Source organism: Cydia strobilella, chromosome 3 (assembly GCF_947568885.1).
Source record: "Cydia strobilella chromosome 3, ilCydStro3.1, whole genome shotgun sequence".
Taxonomy (NCBI): domain Eukaryota; kingdom Metazoa; phylum Arthropoda; class Insecta; order Lepidoptera; family Tortricidae; genus Cydia; species Cydia strobilella.
This window is the reverse complement of record NC_086043.1, coordinates 12,318,943-12,341,013: the sequence shown is the minus strand read 5'-3', so window position 1 is coordinate 12,341,013 and position 22,071 is coordinate 12,318,943. Positions and strand designations below refer to the sequence as shown.

Here is a 22,071-nt window from a genome sequence, read left to right as displayed (position 1 = left end):
TGGGCAGCCGACCCTTTCACTCCCCCCCCCCCCTTTTTGGGGGGTATGCACGGTACGATATCGTGAATACCGGGCCAAATCAGTTTTGTTTGACCTAAGGAACAATCGTCCCAAGCGGCATCGCCTGAGACAAAAGTGCATACTCAAGGCGCTTTACTTACCCTACTACATAGGATTTTTTTAATTAAAGGATAAATCCTATAGTTGTTGAACGGCACGGGTTACGGAGGTTGCGAACCTCCGCAACCCGTGCGTTGCTCTGAACCAATTGAACTACGTCTTTTTCCATTTTTTCCTTTATTATAAAATTTGGAGTATCGCTCGCAGACGTATCTACATGTTAAAAAACTGTAGGATATTTATTTCTAGCTACAATAGAAAATCCCTCATTTCCGGAATGATAGAATCACTGACTAACAAATAATGCGTGTCGTCTGTGAAATACAATATTACAACCTAGAAGTTATTCGTATTTTTATTTAACGAGAGGGTAACTGCGTAGCCGACTAAAGCGACTTAGGTTTGTTCCATGTTCGCATCAGGAATATGTTTCTAATCAGTCAAGTAGTTATGCAGGTACGTTGTCAGACTGGTTGGGTGATCATCAACTTATTATAAAATTATATAAATTAAAAATTCGAAAATATACCTTAATAAAACAGACTCCTTTACAGAAAGTTCAATATTATATTTTGCTTCGGAAAATAAGAGACCTTACATACATTTTAATGCTATATGAACTATCATTGCAGTATTATATTATGAGTATTTTAATATCAGTATTACTTTGAGACTGATCAATCCCGTAGAGATAGTGTGATCACTGGCATCTACATATGACCCACCTGATTATACCTATATTCTAGCTTTTAAATAGTACATTATTATTTTGATAATCACTCAACTAAAAAAATAAATACTTGTGATTCGTAGTTCTTTTTAGCTGTTTGTTAACGATATGTTAAAGTACGCATTTTATTTTAAATTCTTTCATGCATATAAAACTAAGCTAATTTATTAACAATGAACACGCAACATAATTTTACACTATATTTTAATTAACTTCAGATTAGACCAAATACTTGGCAAGCAAGGATCTAAAGCGAAAGACGTCTACGCATCCAAAATCAGCCTAGCTTCCAGAGTAGTTAAAATTGAAAGACAAGTAAGTAATTGTTATTTATTGTTATTATTTTAATTAGTTGAATCGTTATTTATAAATATTTTATTTCAGGTAGATGATATAGAAAGTAAGTTGGATCATTTGTTAGAATTGTATGAAGAGGACAGAAGGTCCTCGAGAAGAATAGGTAGTTCAGGAACCGGCGGCGGGGAGGGCGGAGCGAGCGAGAGTACGCTGGCGCTGCGCACGCGGCCCGCGCTGTCCGACAAGCAGTGCTCGGAGCCCAACTCGCCCGTATCGCGTACCTTCGAGCCGGCGCCCGCGGCGGCCGCGCCCGTACCATACAAGCGCCCCATGAACAGGGGCTATTCTGATCTAGGAACTAGATTCATGAGGAAAAAAGTTATAGTCAGGTAAGTATGCACGTGCACGTATAAGCATATCGTTGTCTGAAAGTTAACATTTTCAATGCTACAGCATGGGGGCTACGCCGTGTGTTCCCACACTGTAACAAAATTGGCAAGTAAACGTTCAGATTTTTCAAGCGAGTCAGTGGTAGGAAAAGCTTTCAAGGAAGTGTATTATTTGAAAAAGTAAACTGATTCATCAAAAGATGACAAAAACGAAAATTTCATGCATGCATGAAAACTAAGTCCCCGCCGAGTGTGTCTCTCTGTATGTATGTATGTTCGCGATAAACTCAAAAAGTACTGAACGGATTTTTATGCAATTTTCACCTATGAATAGAGTGATTCTTGAGGATGGTTTAGGTGTATAATTTGTTAAGGTTTTGTAAGGAGAATAAAAACGCAATTCTAAATAATAAGCTTTGTTATTTTATCAAATGACTTTAAAAAAAATCGAAGAACTCACAACTGAATTCGTGACTTTCTCACGAGAAAATAAATATTTATAGAAATAAAATTGTGAGAGCTACTAAATCGACATAAAGTAATCTGCTTACTCCATATCGGAAACGACCCATTTGACTATTTCCACGAGTATTTCCTGAATGCCGCAACATACACCCCAAATATTTCCGATCCCGTACTCTGCAATAAAACGATTTGGACACGCTATCTACGCATTCTGTAGACGTATTCTAATTGTAATTACAGGTTACAAATTTGATTTGGATTTGTTACGGATATGATATTTCAGACGTTTCAGTGTCGCGTTCTTGGTTGAAGAAATGTCAACTTTTGACACTGGCAGATTATAGCCATAACAAATCCAGATCAAATTCGTAACCTGTTATTACAATCATAATACGCCTGTCATCAATAACCTAACCTAACATGGATAGGATAATTACGAGTTATTTCTTAATCATCAAATTTTTGTGCACGTAACTATATAGTTTTTAAAAAGGCATTATTAGGTACTTCTCCGGAATCCTTGTATTCAATTCAGATACTTTGGCCAGGGAAATTATTTAGTACTTTTTTAAACCTTTATTCATTAGATGTAATCAATAATTTAAATTTCAAGGACATCTTCAAATCGAAATGGAGGACCTCCGCGAGATGACGAGGTAGTTATCGTAGTGCCGACGGACCGCGAGGATACTCCGCCGCGGCTCGTGACCGACAGCTCGGGTAAGTCTTACCGCTTACGATATAACTTCACATCTGTCAATTTCTGTATGTTTCGGCCAGCGGAGCTTTACACTTAACTTCTGTATATGAAGGTTACAATAACGATAACCTATTTAAACATGCACGGTCACCTATTTGACACGAGTATTAAGTACTTATTTATCGAACGGTTCGTATGCCACCAAAGACTCGCTTTATCAGATACAGCTGACGTGTTGTCATTAATTACGTTATCCACTGTCAGTGGTGGACATAACACGTACATCTGCACTGTCGACGCTTGTACTTTTATGTACAGATGTCGTGCATAATTATTTTCCTTCGTATTTTCACGGAAACGTACGAACGTGTCTTGCTATTTCAGTCAGTCTCGGACGTCTCGGTACAAAACGTACTGAGGTTGACTGAAGAAGCATGACAAATACGAACGTTATCGAGAAAATACGAAGAAAAATAATTGTGCACTACATCTGTATTAACAATTTAACATACAGTAATAGGCTTTCTGTAATAAGTTTGTAATTTATTTATTATTATTCGGAGATCCAACAGCTGTTAACATTCTATGGGTTTTCTAAATGTGATACAAAAAGCCAATTACAGGTTCTCACCAGTAGATACATATTAACAAAAACAATTGGTGGTTAGTATCATGCTTTTAACAATACTTCATAACATTTTTGTAGATAAGTGCCTATCTGTCGCAAGTCATTTTATTATAGACTTGCTGTTGTGTACGATTTCCTTAATTAACCAATTAAACATCGTTGCCATAGGTATAAATATGCGAATGTTACAAAATTGCAGCATCTTATGAAGACTATTCGTCATCGACCTCTCTCTGACCGACATCTTGGGAGAGCCCCATTGTATTCGGCCACCGCCGCCGCCGGCTGCGTGAGTCCTGAGCCTTTCCCTTTCGATGTGGAATGTGTATGATAGTCTCCCTCCGCCCCGTGCCCTTAACCTTGTACCCTCACAAGTTCCCCGCTCTTTAATGTACCTTATAAAGGTGTTGTACCCTGGTTTCATCATTTATACATATATATATTGTTTCTTATTTCTTCATCCTACATTTCTATATTACCTGATGATTTTTAGAAACTAAAAACAATTCTTAATCGACTTTCTCCACACCATACGGAGGCATCGAGCTTTCAAATAACAATAATAGAATCGCTTAATTTAACTACCAATTTCGAAGAATTTTTATGGAAGTCGGTTAAAAATATTATATCAGTTAATGAATTGTAATTTTATATTGGAGCTATAGGTAAGACCTTTACCATATACTCGTAACATAATATACTTACTTTATAACAATTATTTAAAAGAGGTAACATATTATCAAACTATACTTTTTTATTCGTTTAATGTTTGCGTTCAGTGTCGAGCCACAGAGGTTCAATATCGTACGTAACATTTGTTGTATTATGTAATCTTCCTGTCACCCGCAATTACCCTTCATAATCAGCATGTTATGTAATGTAGAGTTTAGAACTTAGAAAACCTGGAAAGCATAAACATGTAAAATGTACATAATCGACGTAGGGAGGTACTTGAAACTTATGGTATTGTGTGTGAAGCTGACGAAGTTCAGCTCATTAGCAAATTCACGAATGCTAATAATATTGAGAAATTATTTCATCCTTGCCTTTTATATGGCAACGGCACCAATCATGAGACATTTAAGAGAAAAATTGGAGTATTTTTGATATATCACTGATACCTGTAAAATTTGTACCGCTTTTTGTATTAAAAGTTGAATTGAATGTCTTATTCGAATTTTATGTTTTTGCCGTGTTTAATAAAATATCATCATTATTGGTGCCACGTCTATTATAGCTCTAATTACTATACAGGTTGAGAAATCGAACAGGACATGAAAGGAAAATGAACTTAAGTATTTAAGATAAATAGCTCATTTGTCTTCTAGGGAGGTACTTACAGAATGTATTTTTTTGGAATTATTTTTGTTTTACATGTCAGTTACATTCTAAAACAATAGAGTTTCCCCTAAACTTTATCCCCTTTCATGCCCTGAAGGTTCATTTCGTCCTGTACAGTTGATACATACAAATTGTGAATTATTGGGTATCCTATATATCTAATTATGGCATGAATTTGACAAATTCTTTATGTTGAAATTTTATCTGAATTATATTATTTAATAACAGTAAGTACAATACTGTAGGTGCAATTATTTTGAGAAGTCAAAGAAGGTTTCGGTTAATTTTCGTAAAGTTTTAATTAAGTACAAGTGTCAAGGAAAAAGCTTTTAGGAATGACAATAAATAATTAGATATATTAAACGAAATTTGGTTGGAGGAGGGACATCATATGATACCTAAATAAATAGAGATGCATTACATTGTATGAGTTGGATGACGTCGAGTCGACATAGTTGCTCGGAGAGAAGAAAGGATTAGTTATTAAACAATCGGCGCCATGTACCTACATAAGTAGTTTGTAACCAAAACTACATGTTATTTGTATTAAAGTAAACACGGAATAAAAAGCCATCTGCCAAAAAAATATCTTCCGAAAATAGTTGCACTCTACGGATGTATCTGGTAGAGATAAACCATTTTTAAACTGCTCGCGCCTTCCAAAGCACCTACGCCACGCCTACATCAAAAGTAATCTTATAGACAATTTATACAATGATGATGATGATGATGAAGCTGATGATGGGGATGATGATAAAGCCTAGTTCATATAGAATTGGTACGCACTAGAAAATTGATATTTTTTTAAGCAAACGATATAACAAAGTTATGAATGGTGAATTTTAAATAGTAATGTATTTAGCTTTTAAATATGTATAAATAAATAAATAAATCTCTGTTATGTAAATAATTACGAACTTTTTTCGTAATGGACCCCATCATATTCTGCACAACACGTTTGTCAACATTCTTGGCGTGTTGATCCCATGTAGATCACAACGAATTTATATCCTGGACAATTTGACTAGTCGTTTAATTTTTTTTATGATTGCCCAGTAGTTTTTGATAGATCGAAATTGAGACAATTCGGAGGATTCATCTCGCGGGGTATGTAATCAACCTGATTATAAGTATACCATGCCAAAACTTTTTTTGAGTAGTGGCAGCTGGCTAAATCCGGCCAATATTTCACGGTACTCGGTTTCTAATAAATGGCAAAACTCATTTCTCTAAGCACTGTTTAATATAAAAGTCCGACTTCATTGTTGACGATGTAATAAAACTGTTCGTCTTAAGGCCGCAACTTCAAATTTCTTGCCATATAATAATTTTTTTTGCGAGCTTGTCAAGTTTCACGAAGTTATATTTTTCGGGTACATTTCCTTTACTATCGGCCATATAAAACTTCGAACCGAGTAGTTGATTAAAATCGAGTTTTACATATGTCTCGTCGTCCAACAACAAGCAACCTTTGTCAAAACCCGGTCGTTGCTTCTATTTAACGGCTATTTAGCTTGTTGGTTCTATTTAACGGTTCAATTTGAACGTTTAATTGCTCGATATCTCTTAATAGCAACCTCTGAGGCGAATCATCTTTACAGTACTACGACATTCTATGAATTTTCGTGATAAATCGTAATCGTGATAAGTCTTGGATTTTGTTTAACTGACCTTAGGACTTTTTTTCCAAAATCTTATTACTTGTTGTCTTGTTGTTGTTGTGTATATTTTGTATTCTAGATTTCAGGTTTTAATTATTTACGTTTGTAATAATTGAACCATAATTTACTTTCAGTTCGTAGTGTTCGTTTGTCTATTTTGATTTGTTCATTGTTTCATTCTCAATTACTCAAAGGTTGACTGGAAGAGATCCCTTATAGGGATAAATCCGCCTATGTACAATGTATATATTTTTTCCCCTCACTAGCTCGGAAAGCCGTCTTTTATCCTTTAAAACAAGCGGGGAAGAACGCATTTTATCCACTAGTGGGGAAAGTAATTTGACCTTGAATGGAGCATGTTTAAGTAGCTTGACAGATAACAAAACGTAAAACGCTCATAATAATGGTTCGTTCGATATTAATTATCATTAAATAAATGGTTTGAGAATCTAATAAAAAATACCAAATTTAGCTTTATTTAATAATTTTAAGTCATAAAACTTAAAATTCCATAAGAAACGTTAGATTTTTTATAATGATGTTAACGCACAAGTTGAGTCGATGCAATTTCAAAACGCATCGTTGACATTTCATACGTCAGAACAGAAATGTCAACATTGTCAACAAAATTTTTACTTAAAAACACTTCTCACCGACTCACGTAAAAATCAGAATATCCAGTGTTTTCTTTTTTTTTTTTTTATGTGATGTTCAGCAAACGAGCAGACGAGCCGCCTGATGGTAAGCAGTCATCGTCGCCCATGGACGTAAGCAATGATTTCCAATAATTTCTGTTATAATATCGTACAAAAATAAGTGATTTCAGTGATGAAGATGATCTAACGCCTGTGGATGTTGTACTTTCCTCGCTATAGTGAGGGGAATAGTTTTGTGTTACACACGGGTGCAAATGTATTTTACTTCTTGTGTGTTGAAACACTCGCTACGCTCAGGATTCTATTTTAGAACCACTCGCTTCGCTCGTGGATCAACTATAGAATCCTTTCGCTTGCTCCTGTTTCAATTCCACACTCGCTGGTAAAATACTACTTTGCACCCTTGTATAACAAATAACTATTGTTCTTTTATTGTGTTTGTAATCTGTCTTATGTACAATAAAGTGTTTACATACATACATACATACTTGTACCAGACCTCCGCTTAGGCTTCCTGTTGGCGGATAGTCTCCTTGCAACGTTTTATGACACAAGTTTTTAGCATCTTAAGCGACTTTGCTGTCTTCGTCCCGGACCGATAAGAATTTGTGAGGCATTTGTGCACAATCAATCTCTTTTTTTCAATTTCCATGGTCGAAAACTTTAAAATGCATAAAGCCAGCAAAATAATATTTACACCATGAATACTTTGAAGGTTGGTGATTGAACTGTAATTGTAATTTTTGTTTTTCCGCCATGAAAAAAAAATCTACAACTAATAGCGGAAGCCGCTCGACCCCAATTTCAAAGGAATACCGCAAATCGATGTACAGGTTAGCCGTTTGGCACACACATACTAGAGGCAAAAACAAAATTGTTGACCCGCAGTTCCTAAAAAAATTTCGCTGCGGGGGGAGTGGTAAATAAATAAAATAAAATAAAATAAATAAATTATATTTTTTGTATGGAAAAAAATTTTTTTTTTCAAAACCTATCGAGTGTAGTATCATACGAAAGGGCTTTTTGAGGCGATTCTAAAAATATATCACATCATTACATTTCGGGCATTTTTTTTAAATTAAAACAAAAAGAATTTTCGAAACATACCAAGTTAGGGCTCCTCCAGACACGATATGGCTGATTTTTTTTCTACAATATATCACAAATGATACGTGGTATCCTCATGTCTAACCCCAAGAAAGCAATTTTGAAAATAATATCATTAGCATTTTTTTTTTTTTTTTCAATTTTACAAAGTGACACAGTTCTACTTCAATACCTATTTCACGAGACTTATGGAACTATACTGCAGATACGGTACATATTAATCATAAAATGATACGTAATATCCATATATCGAACGGGAAATACCTCTTTAACCCTTTAACTGCGCCTTTTCATCAATTGGTATAATTTGTTTAGTTATTGACACAAAATATCAAGGTTGTATCCTCCAGCTACGATATACCTGATTTTTTTTGTACAATATACCACAAATGATACGTAATATCTTAATATCGAACCCCAAGAAAGCAATTTTGAAAATAATATCATTAACATTTTTTTTTTTTAATTTTTCAATTTTACAAAGTGACACAGTTCTACTTCAATACCTATTTCACTAGACTTATGGAACTGTACTGCAGATACGGTACATATTAATCATAAAATGATACGTAATATCCATATATCGAACGGGAAATACCTCTTTAACCCTTTAACTGCGCCTTTTCATCAGTTGGTATAATTTGTTTAGTTATTGACACAAAATATCAAGGTTGTATCCTCCAGCTACGATATACCTGATTTTTTTGTACAATATACCACAAATGATACGTAATATCTTAATATCGAACCCCAAGAAAGCAATTTTGAAAATAATATCATTAACATTTTTTTTTTAATTTTTCAATTTTACAAACTGACACAGTTCTACTTCAATACCTATTTCACGAGACTTATGGAACTATACTGCAGATACGGTACATATTAATCATAAAATGATACGTAATATCCATATATCGAACGGGAAATACCTCTTTAACCCTTTAACTGCGCCTTTTCATCAGTTGGTATAATTTGTTTAGTTATTGACACAAAATATCAAGGTTGTATCCTCCAGCTACGATATACCTGATTTTTTTTGTACAATATACCACAAATGATACGTAATATCTTAATATCGAACCCCAAGAAAGCAATTTTGAAAATAATATCATTAACATTTTTTTTTTTAATTTTTCAATTTTACAAAGTGACACAGTTCTACTTCAATACCTATTTCACTAGACTTATGGAACTGTACTGCAGATACGGTACATATTAATCATAAAATGATACGTAATATCCATATATCGAACGGGAAATACCTCTTTAACCCTTTAACTGCGCCTTTTCATCGGTTGGTATAGTTTGTTTTGTTTTTGACACAAAATATCAAGATTGTATCCTTCAGATACGATATATGTACCTTACTGTTTTTTTTTTGTACAATATACCATAAATAATACGTAATATCTTGATATCTAACCCCGACAGCAATTTTGAAAATAATTTCTTTAAAAAATTTTTTTAAATATTTTTCATGTGATATTAAATATATTAATAACGGGTCTGTACGATTCTTGGGTTCGTTTTCACGATGAAAAAATAGCCAAAACTAAAGAAACTACTTATATTTTTAAAGAGAGCGGTACATCCACAAAAAACTAGCATAAAGGGACGTGCGGAGAGTGCAACAGCTTGTATCGACTACTTTAAAATTGCTTTAGTGCGGTAAACTATCGGGGCCGCTCCCGCGCACCCCCGCCTTCCCCGTGCGTCCCCTAGCTTTAACAAACGTAAAACTGGTATTTAAAACTTATATCTGATTGCGTCGCTCACATGCCCCACCCCAGTGCTGCCCTAGCAGCACTCTTCTCCTATAGGTATTCGAGCGACGCGTGCGGCGGATCGGGTTAGGACACCCGATTTCGTCCTTATTTTAACCATTCTGGTTCGCCCGTCTCTTCCTGGTAATGTCTGTTCGATAATGCCTCGCGGCCAGATGTTACGGGGCCCATCAGGGTCGACAATAAGGACTAGGTCTCCCACTTGCAAGGGCCTCTGCTCCTTATTCCATTTTTGTCGCGGTAACAAATCGGGTAACACTTCTCTGACCCAACGTTTCCAATATAGATCGGCAAGCCTCTGTGCAATTCGCCATTGTTTTCTAAGAAAAAACTCGGAGTTATCGAAAATGCCCATTTGAGGTAAGTTTGACGATGAGCCCAAAAGAAAATGGTTTGGTGTCAAGGTCACTGCACTTCCGGCTTCTACAGAGACGTGTGTTAGAGGTCGATTGTTAATCATATTTTCCACCTCGGCGAGTAACGTATTATATGTCTCTTCTCTGGGTGCACGTTCCTTCAGGACGATTTTCAGCGAGCTCTTTACGCTTCTTATTAGGCGCTCCCATGCCCCACCCCAGTGTGGGCTAGCGGCGGGGATAAACGTCCATTTGGTCCCATTATTTATGGCAGCGTTACGAACCTCGTCATTATTTTTCAGTTCCTGAAGTGCCCTTTTCAGCTCGACGTCGGCTCCACGAAGATTCGTACCGTTGTCAGAAAATATTTGCTGAGGCCATCCCCTCCTCGCGGCCATACGACGGAGTGCCATAATTAAGGCATCGGTCGTCAAGGAAGCAACGGTTTCCAAATGAATAGCCCTAACGGTTAAGCATGTAAAAATTACGCCGTACCTCTTCTCTCGCCTTCTCCCAATAGCCACTTCTTGGGGGCCGAACAGGTCTATTCCGCAGAAGGTGAACGGTCGCTGGTGATGAGCCATCCGTGCTTCAGGTAAGTTACCCATTCTGGGAATTTCAGGTCGGCTTTTCTTTATTCTGCAGACCATACATTTAGATGCAATATTTTTAACCGTAGGGCGTAATTTAATAATCCAATATTTTTGTTTAAGGTTATTCACCACAGTCTCTTGATTCTGATGAGCAGCGCTGACATGGTAAGACTTCACAATCAATCTAGTTATGTAATCTTTTCCATCTAGGATTATTGGCCTTTTTGTTTCAGGTGACACATCGGCAGCAGCATCAATTCGGCCCCCGACGCGCAGGACTCCGTGCTCATCAAGGTAAGGTGATAAGGTAAGTAGCTTACTACTTTTTTCTAGGTATTTTCCTTGTTTCAGGATTTTAATTTCGTCACTAAACGACTGGGCCTGTGATTGTCTTATCAGCAGGCGCTCGGCTTCCTCCATTGCCTCGTAATTATTATTATCGGTAAGTTTTCGACATCTTTTTATAAATATCAAAACAGCGTGAGTACTTCGAAGCAGGCGCAACCAAGATGAAAATCGCGTAGGCTCAGGCACAGGTAAGTCATTATACTCATTATTTACCATTTGTACAATGTTAACACACTCTAATTCATTGTCATTTATTGCAGGTTGTAAACAATCCGTCGGCCAAGTGCGCTCATTATCGTATAAGAAAACCGGTCCGTGTAGCCATTGATTTTGCAGAATAGATACATCATACGCCTCTCTTGTTCCTACGTCCGCTACATTTAGGTGCGTAGGGACGTACCTCCACTCGTCACTGCAGGTAAGTTCATCTATTTCGCCTAAGCGATTAGCTATGTACGGCTTATAAGTGCGACATTTGTTTCTGATCCAGTGTAAAGTCGTAGATGAGTCACTCCAGAATATTTTGCGATTAGGTTTTATTTTATGCTCCTTTATTATAGTGTCAGCCAGTCTAGCAGCTAGGACAGCAGAATTCAGTTCAAGTCGCGGAATTGACGTAATTTTATTTTGCGAAATTCGGCACTTACTTGCCACAAATGCAACGTACACATGAGCGTTGCTTTCCCAGCGCCAGTACGCGACGGCACACATAGCTTTGGCAGACGCATCACAAAACAAGTGCAATTGTAGATTCGTATAGCTTGCAGCGGGCGATGTTTCTATGTTCAGCGGTTGCATCGGCGCGGGCGCGCCATCCTTGTCTCGCTCACTAGAATATGTACCGGCCGCCGCGATCGAGTCTGTCTCCTTCGCTCCCGTTATTCCCATATGCGCTGCGTTATAATAAAATCTCGGCAGCCGTATGTTACGTAATGATTGTAAACAACTTATCCAATTGCACCATTTTTCATATATTTTGTTAGGTATCTCCGTATCCCAATCTATGTTTTCTTGCCAACATAATTGTAGAATCATTTTGCCATTTACAGTGAACGGAGACAAAAATCCATAGACGTCAAATATGGACATAACAACTCGTAAAATGTCCCGTTTTGTCGGTATTTGTGTTCCGTTGATAATATTTTCAGGAATTTTCTTAAATGAAACGTCAAAACCCAGTACATCTTCATGTGGAAACCAGATTAAGCCGAGAGTTCGTTCGCTTTCGTATTGTTCTCCGGTTTTAAACTTTACAGCCGCTTCGCCGAGAGTTGATTTTGGCATGGACTCGAGAACTTGTTTACTATTAGAAGTCCAGTTACGTAATTCGAAGCCACCTTGCTGATGAATTGATTTTATATCTCTTATCAACTCAATAGCGGTTTTTTCGTCTGGCAGGCTGTCTATATAATCGTCCACATAGTGTTGGTTGTATATAGCTTCGCAGGCAGGTAACATCGTCGGCTCGAAACGTTGAGCGTTCTTGTTTTTTATATATTGGGCTACGAAGGGGCTACAGTTAGCACCGAATATTAACGAAGTCATGGCATAGGTTTTCACTGGTCCCTTAGGGTCGCTTCGGTATAAAAACCGTAGTGCATTTTGGTCCTCTTCTCTGATTTTGACGCGTAAGAACATATCTTTAATGTCGGCAGTTACACCAATCCTTTGCTCTCGGAACCGCAACATTATTCCAAATAGTGACCTCAGTAGGTCGGGGCCCTTAAGTAGGTAATGGTTTAGCGACAATCCATTAGTTTCAGCGGCGCAGTCAAAAACCAGCCGGAGGCGTTTCTTATTTTTATTATCCACTCCAAAATGTGGTAAGTACCATGTTTTGCTAGTTACTGTAGTATCTTTCAACTCTTGTGCGTAGTCATTTTCAAACAGGTGCTGGACGCGCTCATTGTATCTCTCTCTATAGCCATCACATTTTTCCATCTTGCGCTCGACTCCCTTAAGGCGCGACATTGCGTTAGGAAAAGAGTCAGGTAATTCATACTGTTCATTCTTCCAGGGGAGTCCAACGTGCCACCGCCCATCGACAAGTTTAGAAGTGTTGTCAAGTTTTTCTACGGCGCATACGTCGTTATAGTTCTCACGGGGTTTGCTAGTTACGCCCAGTGAGTCATACATAAAAGAACGACGTACTTCTTCATGTAGGTCTTGCAGCAGCCGTTTGTTCTCTGTCGCGTCATCGGTGACGTCATTATTGCAGATAAACAGAGTTGAGTGCAGCGCGGGCGCAGCTGACGTCATACGGGCGGGAGCTCTTCCGTGTATGCACCAACCAAGAGGTGTGCGTGTGGCACAGGGCTCGTCAGGACTACCAACAACGATTTCCAATGGTAACTGCAAGTGGTAGTAGTCTTGGCCTATCAGTATTTCTGGTTTTAAGTTTTCACTACAGAAATTATTTTTTAGTCCTTGTAAATGAGTAAATTTATCACAGTTCACTAAGTTCATGTTATTATAGTTCGGTAGGTCAAGGTCATCGACACTTTGCGCGGTAAGCGTAAACTTTTGTCCATTATTATTAGATATAGTTATATCCACGAGATAAGATTCGCACACTAGCTCAGAGTTCTTAAACGCGCCACGCACACGCATGCACTCACGACGGCCGCGCACCCCCACCCGTTTGGCAAGGTTTGCGCTTATCATACTAAACGAGCTGCCGTCGTCAAGCAAACAGCTAGTGCTAATCACACCGCAAGGTCCGTGGATTTTTATAGGCACTGCTTTTAATAAGCCCCTTTGAGTAGTGGATGAGTTAATGTGCGTCACTATTTCCGTTTTGGGCTCGGCTTCAATCTCGGTCACTTGCACTGTACTATTATTGTCCTCATTTTGTGTCTCATTAGGTATAAAATGCAATAACCGATGATGCGCTAATCCACAGTTGTTTACATCGCAGGCGGCTGCGGGACAAGTGTTTCGGTCGTGATGCGATAACAAACACTTGTAGCATAAACCGCGGCGTTTAACGTATTGCCAGCGATCTTTGCGTAAAGATTTTTTAAACTTTTTACACTGTGGCAAGTCATGTTTAGCTATTTTACAATAACGGCACATAGGTTCATTTTGTCCACTTTGCACTAATACGGTATGCGCGTTATAGTCATTCTTATCGTGATATTTATTACGTTTAAAATTGTCCGGACGTGTGTTTAGTAATGTAGCACTGCAAGTAGACACTTTGAGCGCTTCTTCGTGAAGAAAATCAGCCAATAAGTCGAATCTAGACGTAGTTCCTTCGGTGATGCGTTGATAACTATAGTCGCCCCATTTTGATAACAATATAGTAGGCAGTTTCGACAACACAATAGTGACTAGACTCATTCCTTGTAGGTATTCTTCACGTTTTAGGGCACGTACGGCAGCGACGTAATTTCTTATTTTATTTGAAAACACAATGATTTCTCTGTGATAATCAGGGGTCATTGTGCCTAATCGTTTGATGTCGTAGACGATCCGGGATAATATGACGTCAGGGTTCCCGAATTGTAACTCCAAGGTTGAAATTAGTATTTCTGGAGATGTGGTACTGATAAGTAGGGCATTCACTGCGTCCTTGGCGGGTCCACGAAGGCATTTCCTTAGGCGCCATAGGTTCTCACTATCGCTAAATTTGCAGACTCGGGTAGACTCGTCGAATGCAGATTTAAATTGAAGCCACTCCATAGGGTCTCCAGAAAATATTGGTAACTCTTTGGGTGTGCTGATGCGGCTTAGCAAATTAGAATTGTTGTTTTGGTTGCAAACAGAAGTGGACATCATATCCTTAAGTACACAGGCTAACTGTTGAATTGGACCATCGGTGCCGGAATCCATGACGGCCGGCGGGCGCAGCATGCCTGAAGATTGACCTTGATTAGCGGCGTGCTGCGATTCCAACTCTAAATTACTGCGTTCTACCCACTTAGCAACCTCACTTCGATTATCGGTTTCCGACTGTGGACTGTATTCTTCTTCTAATTCGGCAAGGTCCGCTTCTAAGCGTTTATCGATAAGCTGCATTTCTATTCGTGCTTTCTTCTCGGCCGCCTCCAGTTCCAACTTCTTTCTACGAGCCTCGATGGTAGATGTAGACGATTTCCGGGACAAACACTTAAGGGAGCCGGGTGTTTCGGACTTTGTACTTCGGGGTTTTAACACTATTGTTTTATCAGGTTGCACTGTTTGTGATTTCTTTTCGACCGACTCTAATTCCAGCTTTTTGCGAGCCCCCGTAGAAGCTGTAAAAGATCTCTCGGACACAGGTTTATGGGAGCCGGGCATCACTTCCACTTTAAACATCTCGGATTTCACACTTCGTACTTCCAATAACTTGTCCGGCTGCAATTCAGCTTCATTTTTAGCTGCACTCGTATTTGGCTCACTTTGAACGGCTTCAAAAGCTTCCTTTCTCTCCTGTTCTCTTCTTAGAGCTCCACGAGTTTTGACCATTATTTTCGACGGCGGCGTGGTGAACATCAGGATCCGGTTCGAAGACCACTTTGTACGATTCTTGGGTTCGTTTTCACGATGAAAAAATAGCCAAAACTAAAGAAACTACTTATATTTTTAAAGAGAGCGGTACATCCACAAAAAACTAGCATAAAGGGACGTGCGGAGAGTGCAACAGCTTGTATCGACTACTTTAAAATTGCTTTAGTGCGGTAAACTATCGGGGCCGCTCCCGCGCACCCCCGCCTTCCCCGTGCGTCCCCTAGCTTTAACAAACGTAAAACTGGTATTTAAAACTTATATCTGATTGCGTCGCTCACAGGGTCACTCACGTGTTTTAAGTCGAAAACGCTCGACATGTTTCACCTTGCCTTGAACCTCTGTGATCCCCAGTACTTGGACCATGAGCTGGGTCACGTGAGGCGTGTATTGGAATGCAATGGCTATAACTGGAGGCAGAGTTATCGTGTTGCGAGCGCATCAGCGCGTCCCCGTTTAACTACGGCAGAGAGATTGCCCCTATACCTACCTTACATTAAGGGCGTGACGGATAAAATCGGACACTTATTACGCCGGAGATACTGCATTAAGACGATTTTCCGTCCTCATATGAAGCTAGGACAGGTGCTGCGTTCGCCAAAGGATAGGGAGCCTTTGAACAGTCCGGGTGTATACATGATTCCTTGCTCCTGTGGGAAAAACTACATAGGAGAGACGGGCCGAAACATTTCCACCAGATTGTCCGAGCACATACGTAGTATGAAGAACAGGGATAGCCGGGGTTCTGCGGTGACGGAACACGTATTGGATTCGGATTCGACTCACTATATACGTTTCGATAAGGTAACCGTGCTGGCGAAAGAAAAGTTTGTGATTCAGCGAAAAGTACGGGAGGCTATCGAAATTGGTCGTCATCCGAATTTTAACCGTGATTGTGGTTGGTCAGTGCCTCCGAGCTGGAAAACTGTTTTGGGTACTGCGTCGGTGGACAGTGTGGACGTACCATTAGCGAATGACGTAGTGAGTGTTGTGTGCAACCCATCATTTGACAATAATGCCGTAAACGAGGGTAGTTTCTCGCCCCCCCTGCCGCCACCGGCGCCCGCGCCGAGTCATCGGGCGCGGAGGGCTGCGGCCCGCAGTCTGCGCCGGTCCGTCACCGTCGACGCAAGCTCCTGATGACGCTCCTCGGTACGGAGTGAAACATGTCGAGCGTTTTCGACTTAAAACACGTGAGTGACCCGTTATTAATATATTTAATATGTCTGTCTCACGGAAGTTTTGTTATTAAAATTTTTCATGTGTATAACTATTCAACATTACAATATTGAGAAATTTAAAAAAAAAATCTAAATGAAATTATTTTCAAAATTGCTTTCTTGGGGTTAGATAATAAGATATTACGTATATTTTGTGGTATATTGTACAAAGAAAAATTGATAGGGTATATCGTATCTGATGGACACAATCTTGATATTTTATGTCAAAAACTAAACAAACTATACCAACTGATGAAAGGCGCAGTTAAAGGGTTAAAGAGGTATTTCACGTTCGATATATGGATATTACGTATCATTTTATGATTAATATGTACCGTATCTGCAGTATAGTTCCATAAGTCTAGTGAAATAGGTATTGAAGTAGAACTGTGTCACTTTGTAAAATTGAAAAATTAAAAAAAAAATGTAATGATATTATTTTCAAAATTGCTTTCTTGGAGTTAGACATGAGGATATCACGTATCATTTGTGGTATATTGTACAAAAAAAAAATCTGCCATATCGTGTCTGGAGGAGGAGCCCAAACTTGGTATGTTTCGAAAATTCTTTTTGTTTTAATTTAAAAAAAAAATGCCCGAAATGTAATGACGTGATATATTTTTAGAATCGCCTCAAAAAGCCCTTTCGTATGATACCATATACCATAGGTTTTGGAAAAAAAAAATTTTTCCATACAAAAAAATATATGTTTTACCACTCCCCCCGCAGCGAATTTTTTTTTAGGAACTGCGGGTCAAAAATTTTGTTTTGGCCTCTAGTATGTGTGTGCCAAACGGCTAACCTGTACATCGATTTGCGGTATTTTTATACGAACGAGTTAGACTAAAATTATGTGCCAATTCTATATGAACTACCAACCTACCGACTTTTGTTTGGTTTGTATGCGTTGCATCTTTAGATATGTATAGAATTATACATGTATAGATATGTGTAGGTAGTTGCTATGGAGTGCTGCGCAGTTTAAAAATGGTATACTATCTTTCCCCATGTTTATACATGTCAATTAAACAGTGAATGTAAGCATTAATCACATACATGTAACATTAAATATATAGCATCAATAAATTCAAAACGCATTTGCATAGAATTGCCGGTAGAGGCACAATTGATACAGTCACCCAACACGCATGAATGTACCAAAAAGGGAAAGGTTGGCAATTACTTAAATTTTTACTACATTTCAAAGGAAATTCAATAGGCTGGCAACCTTGAAGATATCACATTTACCGTATATGTACTGAAGTACCTAGTATTCCCGCCGTTAGATATTAAAAAGTATCATCTTAAAACGTCGAACAACAACATGTGTGAATCATGGATGTAATATCACCAGTCTGGGTGTGTATACTCGCAATGAAACCTAATCAACACTCTTTTCCTTACAGCGTTTTTACATTGTCCGATCCGATATCGGATAGTAGCAAAATGTTAAACATATGTTTTCTTCTGTATTTATTTATTAATTTAAGAAATCTGCAAAAAAATAATGTTAACCCAAAACAAGGCGGACTTCATGCCACAGGGCACTTTCTAACATCTGTCTTTCCTTTCCAATAGATTCCACCCAACATCCGATATCGGATTGGCACTTCCGATAATTTCAGACATGTCGGGGGGTCGGACCGATATTTTTGTTTGTGTGCGTATGCGGGGACGGCATAGCGACAGCCCGCGGCCGGACATTGTGGATGCAGGATCCTACATCCAATATCGGATCGGACATTATGAAACCGCTCTTACGGCGAACCTGCCGTGATCCAAAAATTTTGAATATTTCTAAATACTTATCAGCGTAACGAACGTGCCTTTCTAGCGGCCGGCGAGTGCCAGAATAGAATTTTATTTATTTTACATATTAACACGATTATAGTTCGGAAACAAAACTAGGAAGAAATAGTTATTTGTGCAGCATGAGAACAACGTTCGATACTTGTTTCTTTGAGTGCTAAGTTTTGTGTCTCGAGTCTCTCTAATTGATGTTGAAATTAGACCTAGGTAATTCATTTATTGACGTGGACGCTGCCGGTGAACGTAGAGCTGGCAGCTTCCTGGCTTACGGCATTGGTATTACAATACAGCGGGAAAATACTGCCAGCATCTACGGAATCAAGCCACTATTTTTAGATGTAACTTTGAAATTTCATTTGTTTTAAGGTTTTTAGCTATGCATATGGTATGTAGGCAGGCACCTACCCATTTCACTAAATTTATACATTTTTGTAATTAGTGTTACGTTACGCACGTATTGAGTTACTTGTTAAGCGAGGTTTAGACTAGCAAGAACTTGCATGCAATTTACATTACATTGCTGACTACTAAGGTAAACTGCATTCAAAATGTTTATCAGATACCGCAATGTAATGAAAATTGCATGCAAGTTCTTGCTAGTCTAAACCTCACTGATAGGTAACGTTAATGTCCCAGTAATTGCTGGACACTTTCCCAATAGGCTGTCAAGACAAATGGGCTGACAAATAGCTGACAGTAAAATTAGGCTGTCAAACACGAGGACGAATACATTACTTCATTTTTCGACATATTGATTTCGACATTATGTTTTTCGACGTTTTGAAATTATACTATTTCAATATCTACCTAAGCTTAACCGAAAAACACGAACGAAACTTCGTTTCATAATTGTCAAATAAGTAAGCTTAGAGTGCTCACTCCATACATAGATAAAAAGCCATTTATAATAAATCTTAAGTGCGCACTGCGATAACTTATTTATAATAAGATATTAAGCTTAATAAGTATTAAGCGAATTTTGAATTTATTAAAATTTAATACGTTCATACCTTACCTCCTATAGAACTTATTAATATTAAGTAAGGAAACTGATGTATGAAGCGAGCTTTCTAGTTAAGCTAACTTATTTCTCTTATGGTTCCATACCCATTTCTTTTTATGAATTCCTTCTTATAATAATTACATTTCTCCATCGTAAATCCGATGTTACTTCATAATATTCAGGGTTATTAAACATATCAGGCCATTCCATTCCGAGTTTGCAAGCTTCCGATATAGGTACAAACTTATTTGGCAAGGCGCCCATCTAAGAGTCCTATTTATAAATCAATTGTTGCATGACTGTATGTAATCTAATAGGAGTTCTGTGTAATTTCAGAAGTATGCGCGAGCTGCTCAGTAGAGGTAGAGACTGAAGCGGAGGCGGGGGCGTCCGGCAGCTCGGGGTCGGCGTCGTGGTGCGAGGGCGAGGGCGAGGGCGAGGCGGAGGGCGAGGGCGGGGAAGAGCGTGGCTACGGTTCGGGCGACTCGCTGGCGGAGGACGCGGCGTTGCTCGGCGCGGCGCACGCCGCGCACGCGCCGCACGCGCCGCGGATCGTGCGCACGCAGCGGCGCGACGTCGCTGTCGACCTTCACCTCTTGCGGCCCGACGTTTGAACTTCCTCCAAACGATGCAACGGTCCTCTCTCTTACAAATACACTCCCGACTAATATCCCGTTTAATTCGTATTGTTCACAGAATGTTTGATGTTCCACAATTTATTATGTCGCTAAAACTGTCCAACTGTACACAAAACCTTGTTGACAATAGGTGCTTACTTAAGTCAAAACAGCAGTCATATTATGCTTATTTACATAACCTAGTGTGATTGAGTAGTAAATGGTTGAAACAATCAATGAGTGACTATTGAAACAATAATCAATTTATACAACGAGTAGTTATTCAGATTTGTCATGCAATAGGTTCAGAGGCGCAAACAGAAACGGGATAAAAGGTTGCAAGCCTATTTAGGTACCGTCGATGCCTTACGACACTTTCCTGTATGCTGCAATAATCCACTGATGGTCATCCGGATTTATTTCCTGCTGGTTAATAAGAAGTATGTGTTTTATACACGAGGGTGCGTAGCCAACATGCCAATCGTTTACGCTCCGTAGTGAACGAAACCCAACTATCACTGTCACACTAATATAGGAGAATGATAGAGAGCCACAAAGCGTTTCGTTGTCGTAGCGCAAGCGATTGTGACCTTGGCTAGGCACTCAGTTATGATACTTGTGTCGTGTAAAAACCTAACTGCAGTAAATATAGTTTCGCTATGGCCACCATTGCCTAAGCCTCGTCGATTGTAACATGAACTTATCAATTAAACTCGTTTCTCCATTAAATTGTAAATAATAACGAGCACAAGTAGGTAAAAAATACGCTTAATTTCTTTGTTTCTTATTGCTTTTAAAAATATTTATATTAAGGTTAAGGGACTAAGACATTTTACAGAATTTTATCAATAAGTTGAGTGAAAGCTTAGCTTTTAATTTTATTGAATATAGTAATCATAAGTTGTAAATAAATAGAAAATATGGCAAATGGAACACAGTACAGTAAAATTCACTAACGATCGTACGTACTTACGTATGTAATTACTAATGAAAAAATATATGGCAAATTTAATTACTTTGTGAAATTAATTTAATTAATAGACTTAATAATAAAGCTAGAAAAACTCATGTGTCGCCTATTTTAGGAGTGGCAGGCGATATTTAGGGTTAATTTCATATTACCTGAGTATATTTTTTGCATTACCTGTGACCGCAACGCAACTCAAATAATTCTTTAGCCATATTCTGACATATCCCACTCGGTGTCTAAATAAATACCTAAAGTAAATATGTTTTTCTCAAACATGCTATGTAATATTGATATTACGTTCTTTATATTAGGCTGGGAAGTATCACGTTTCAGGCGCGGCTAGACGAGAGGTCTGTAATGAAATTTCATACAAAGTTGCAGGCCTAGGCCGGGAAGTGGCTTTTTTTAATTTCTATTTCACATATAATTGTAGCACAGCATCATGGCATTCAGCCATTAAAAAAAAACTATAAGCAATATTTGCTTTTTGGTTCGTTTATGACGTTCTGCCAATACGCCTATTAGAAAAAAAAGTTTTTTTTTAACCTGACGGGCTCTATGGCATTAGAGCGGTAGGACTGTGTGGGGGGATGGTAGCCGGGTTTGAGAAAAGCACTATACATACATCGGCGTGAAAACGGGTTGTCGGCCTCATAACTATCCGGCCTCACTACGTTCGGCCGTATATTATATTCGGCCGGCAACCCCTTCCTTCCCGGCCTCTGTAGTAATGTACTATTAAAAACCCACAAAGTCCCAATATGTATTAACCATAGACATAGAGCCCAC

The 22,071-nt window shown here is 38.6% G+C and overlaps 1 protein-coding gene across 9 annotated transcripts in view; it reads left to right on the top strand.

Annotated features, from left to right (window-relative positions):
• LOC134755899 (potassium voltage-gated channel subfamily KQT member 4) overlaps positions 1 to 21,820 on the top strand; it is a 119,082-nt gene extending 97,262 nt beyond the window's left edge. For 2 of the 9 annotated variants that reach the window (XM_063692561.1, XM_063692557.1), the window contains 4 exons: positions 1,069 to 1,165; positions 1,235 to 1,536; positions 2,615 to 2,721; positions 20,032 to 21,423. In XM_063692561.1, coding sequence (XP_063548631.1) covers positions 1,069 to 1,165; positions 1,235 to 1,536; positions 2,615 to 2,721; positions 20,032 to 20,309 — 784 coding nt within the window. In that variant the 3' untranslated portion in view covers positions 20,310 to 21,423. Of the gene's footprint in view, positions 1 to 1,068; positions 1,166 to 1,234; positions 1,537 to 2,614; positions 2,722 to 3,497; positions 3,730 to 20,031 lie in introns of those variants that run through there. The other 7 variants (XM_063692564.1, XM_063692563.1, XM_063692558.1 and 4 more) reach the window with 6 other exon arrangements.
• The last annotated feature ends 251 nt before the right edge of the window (positions 21,821 to 22,071 follow it).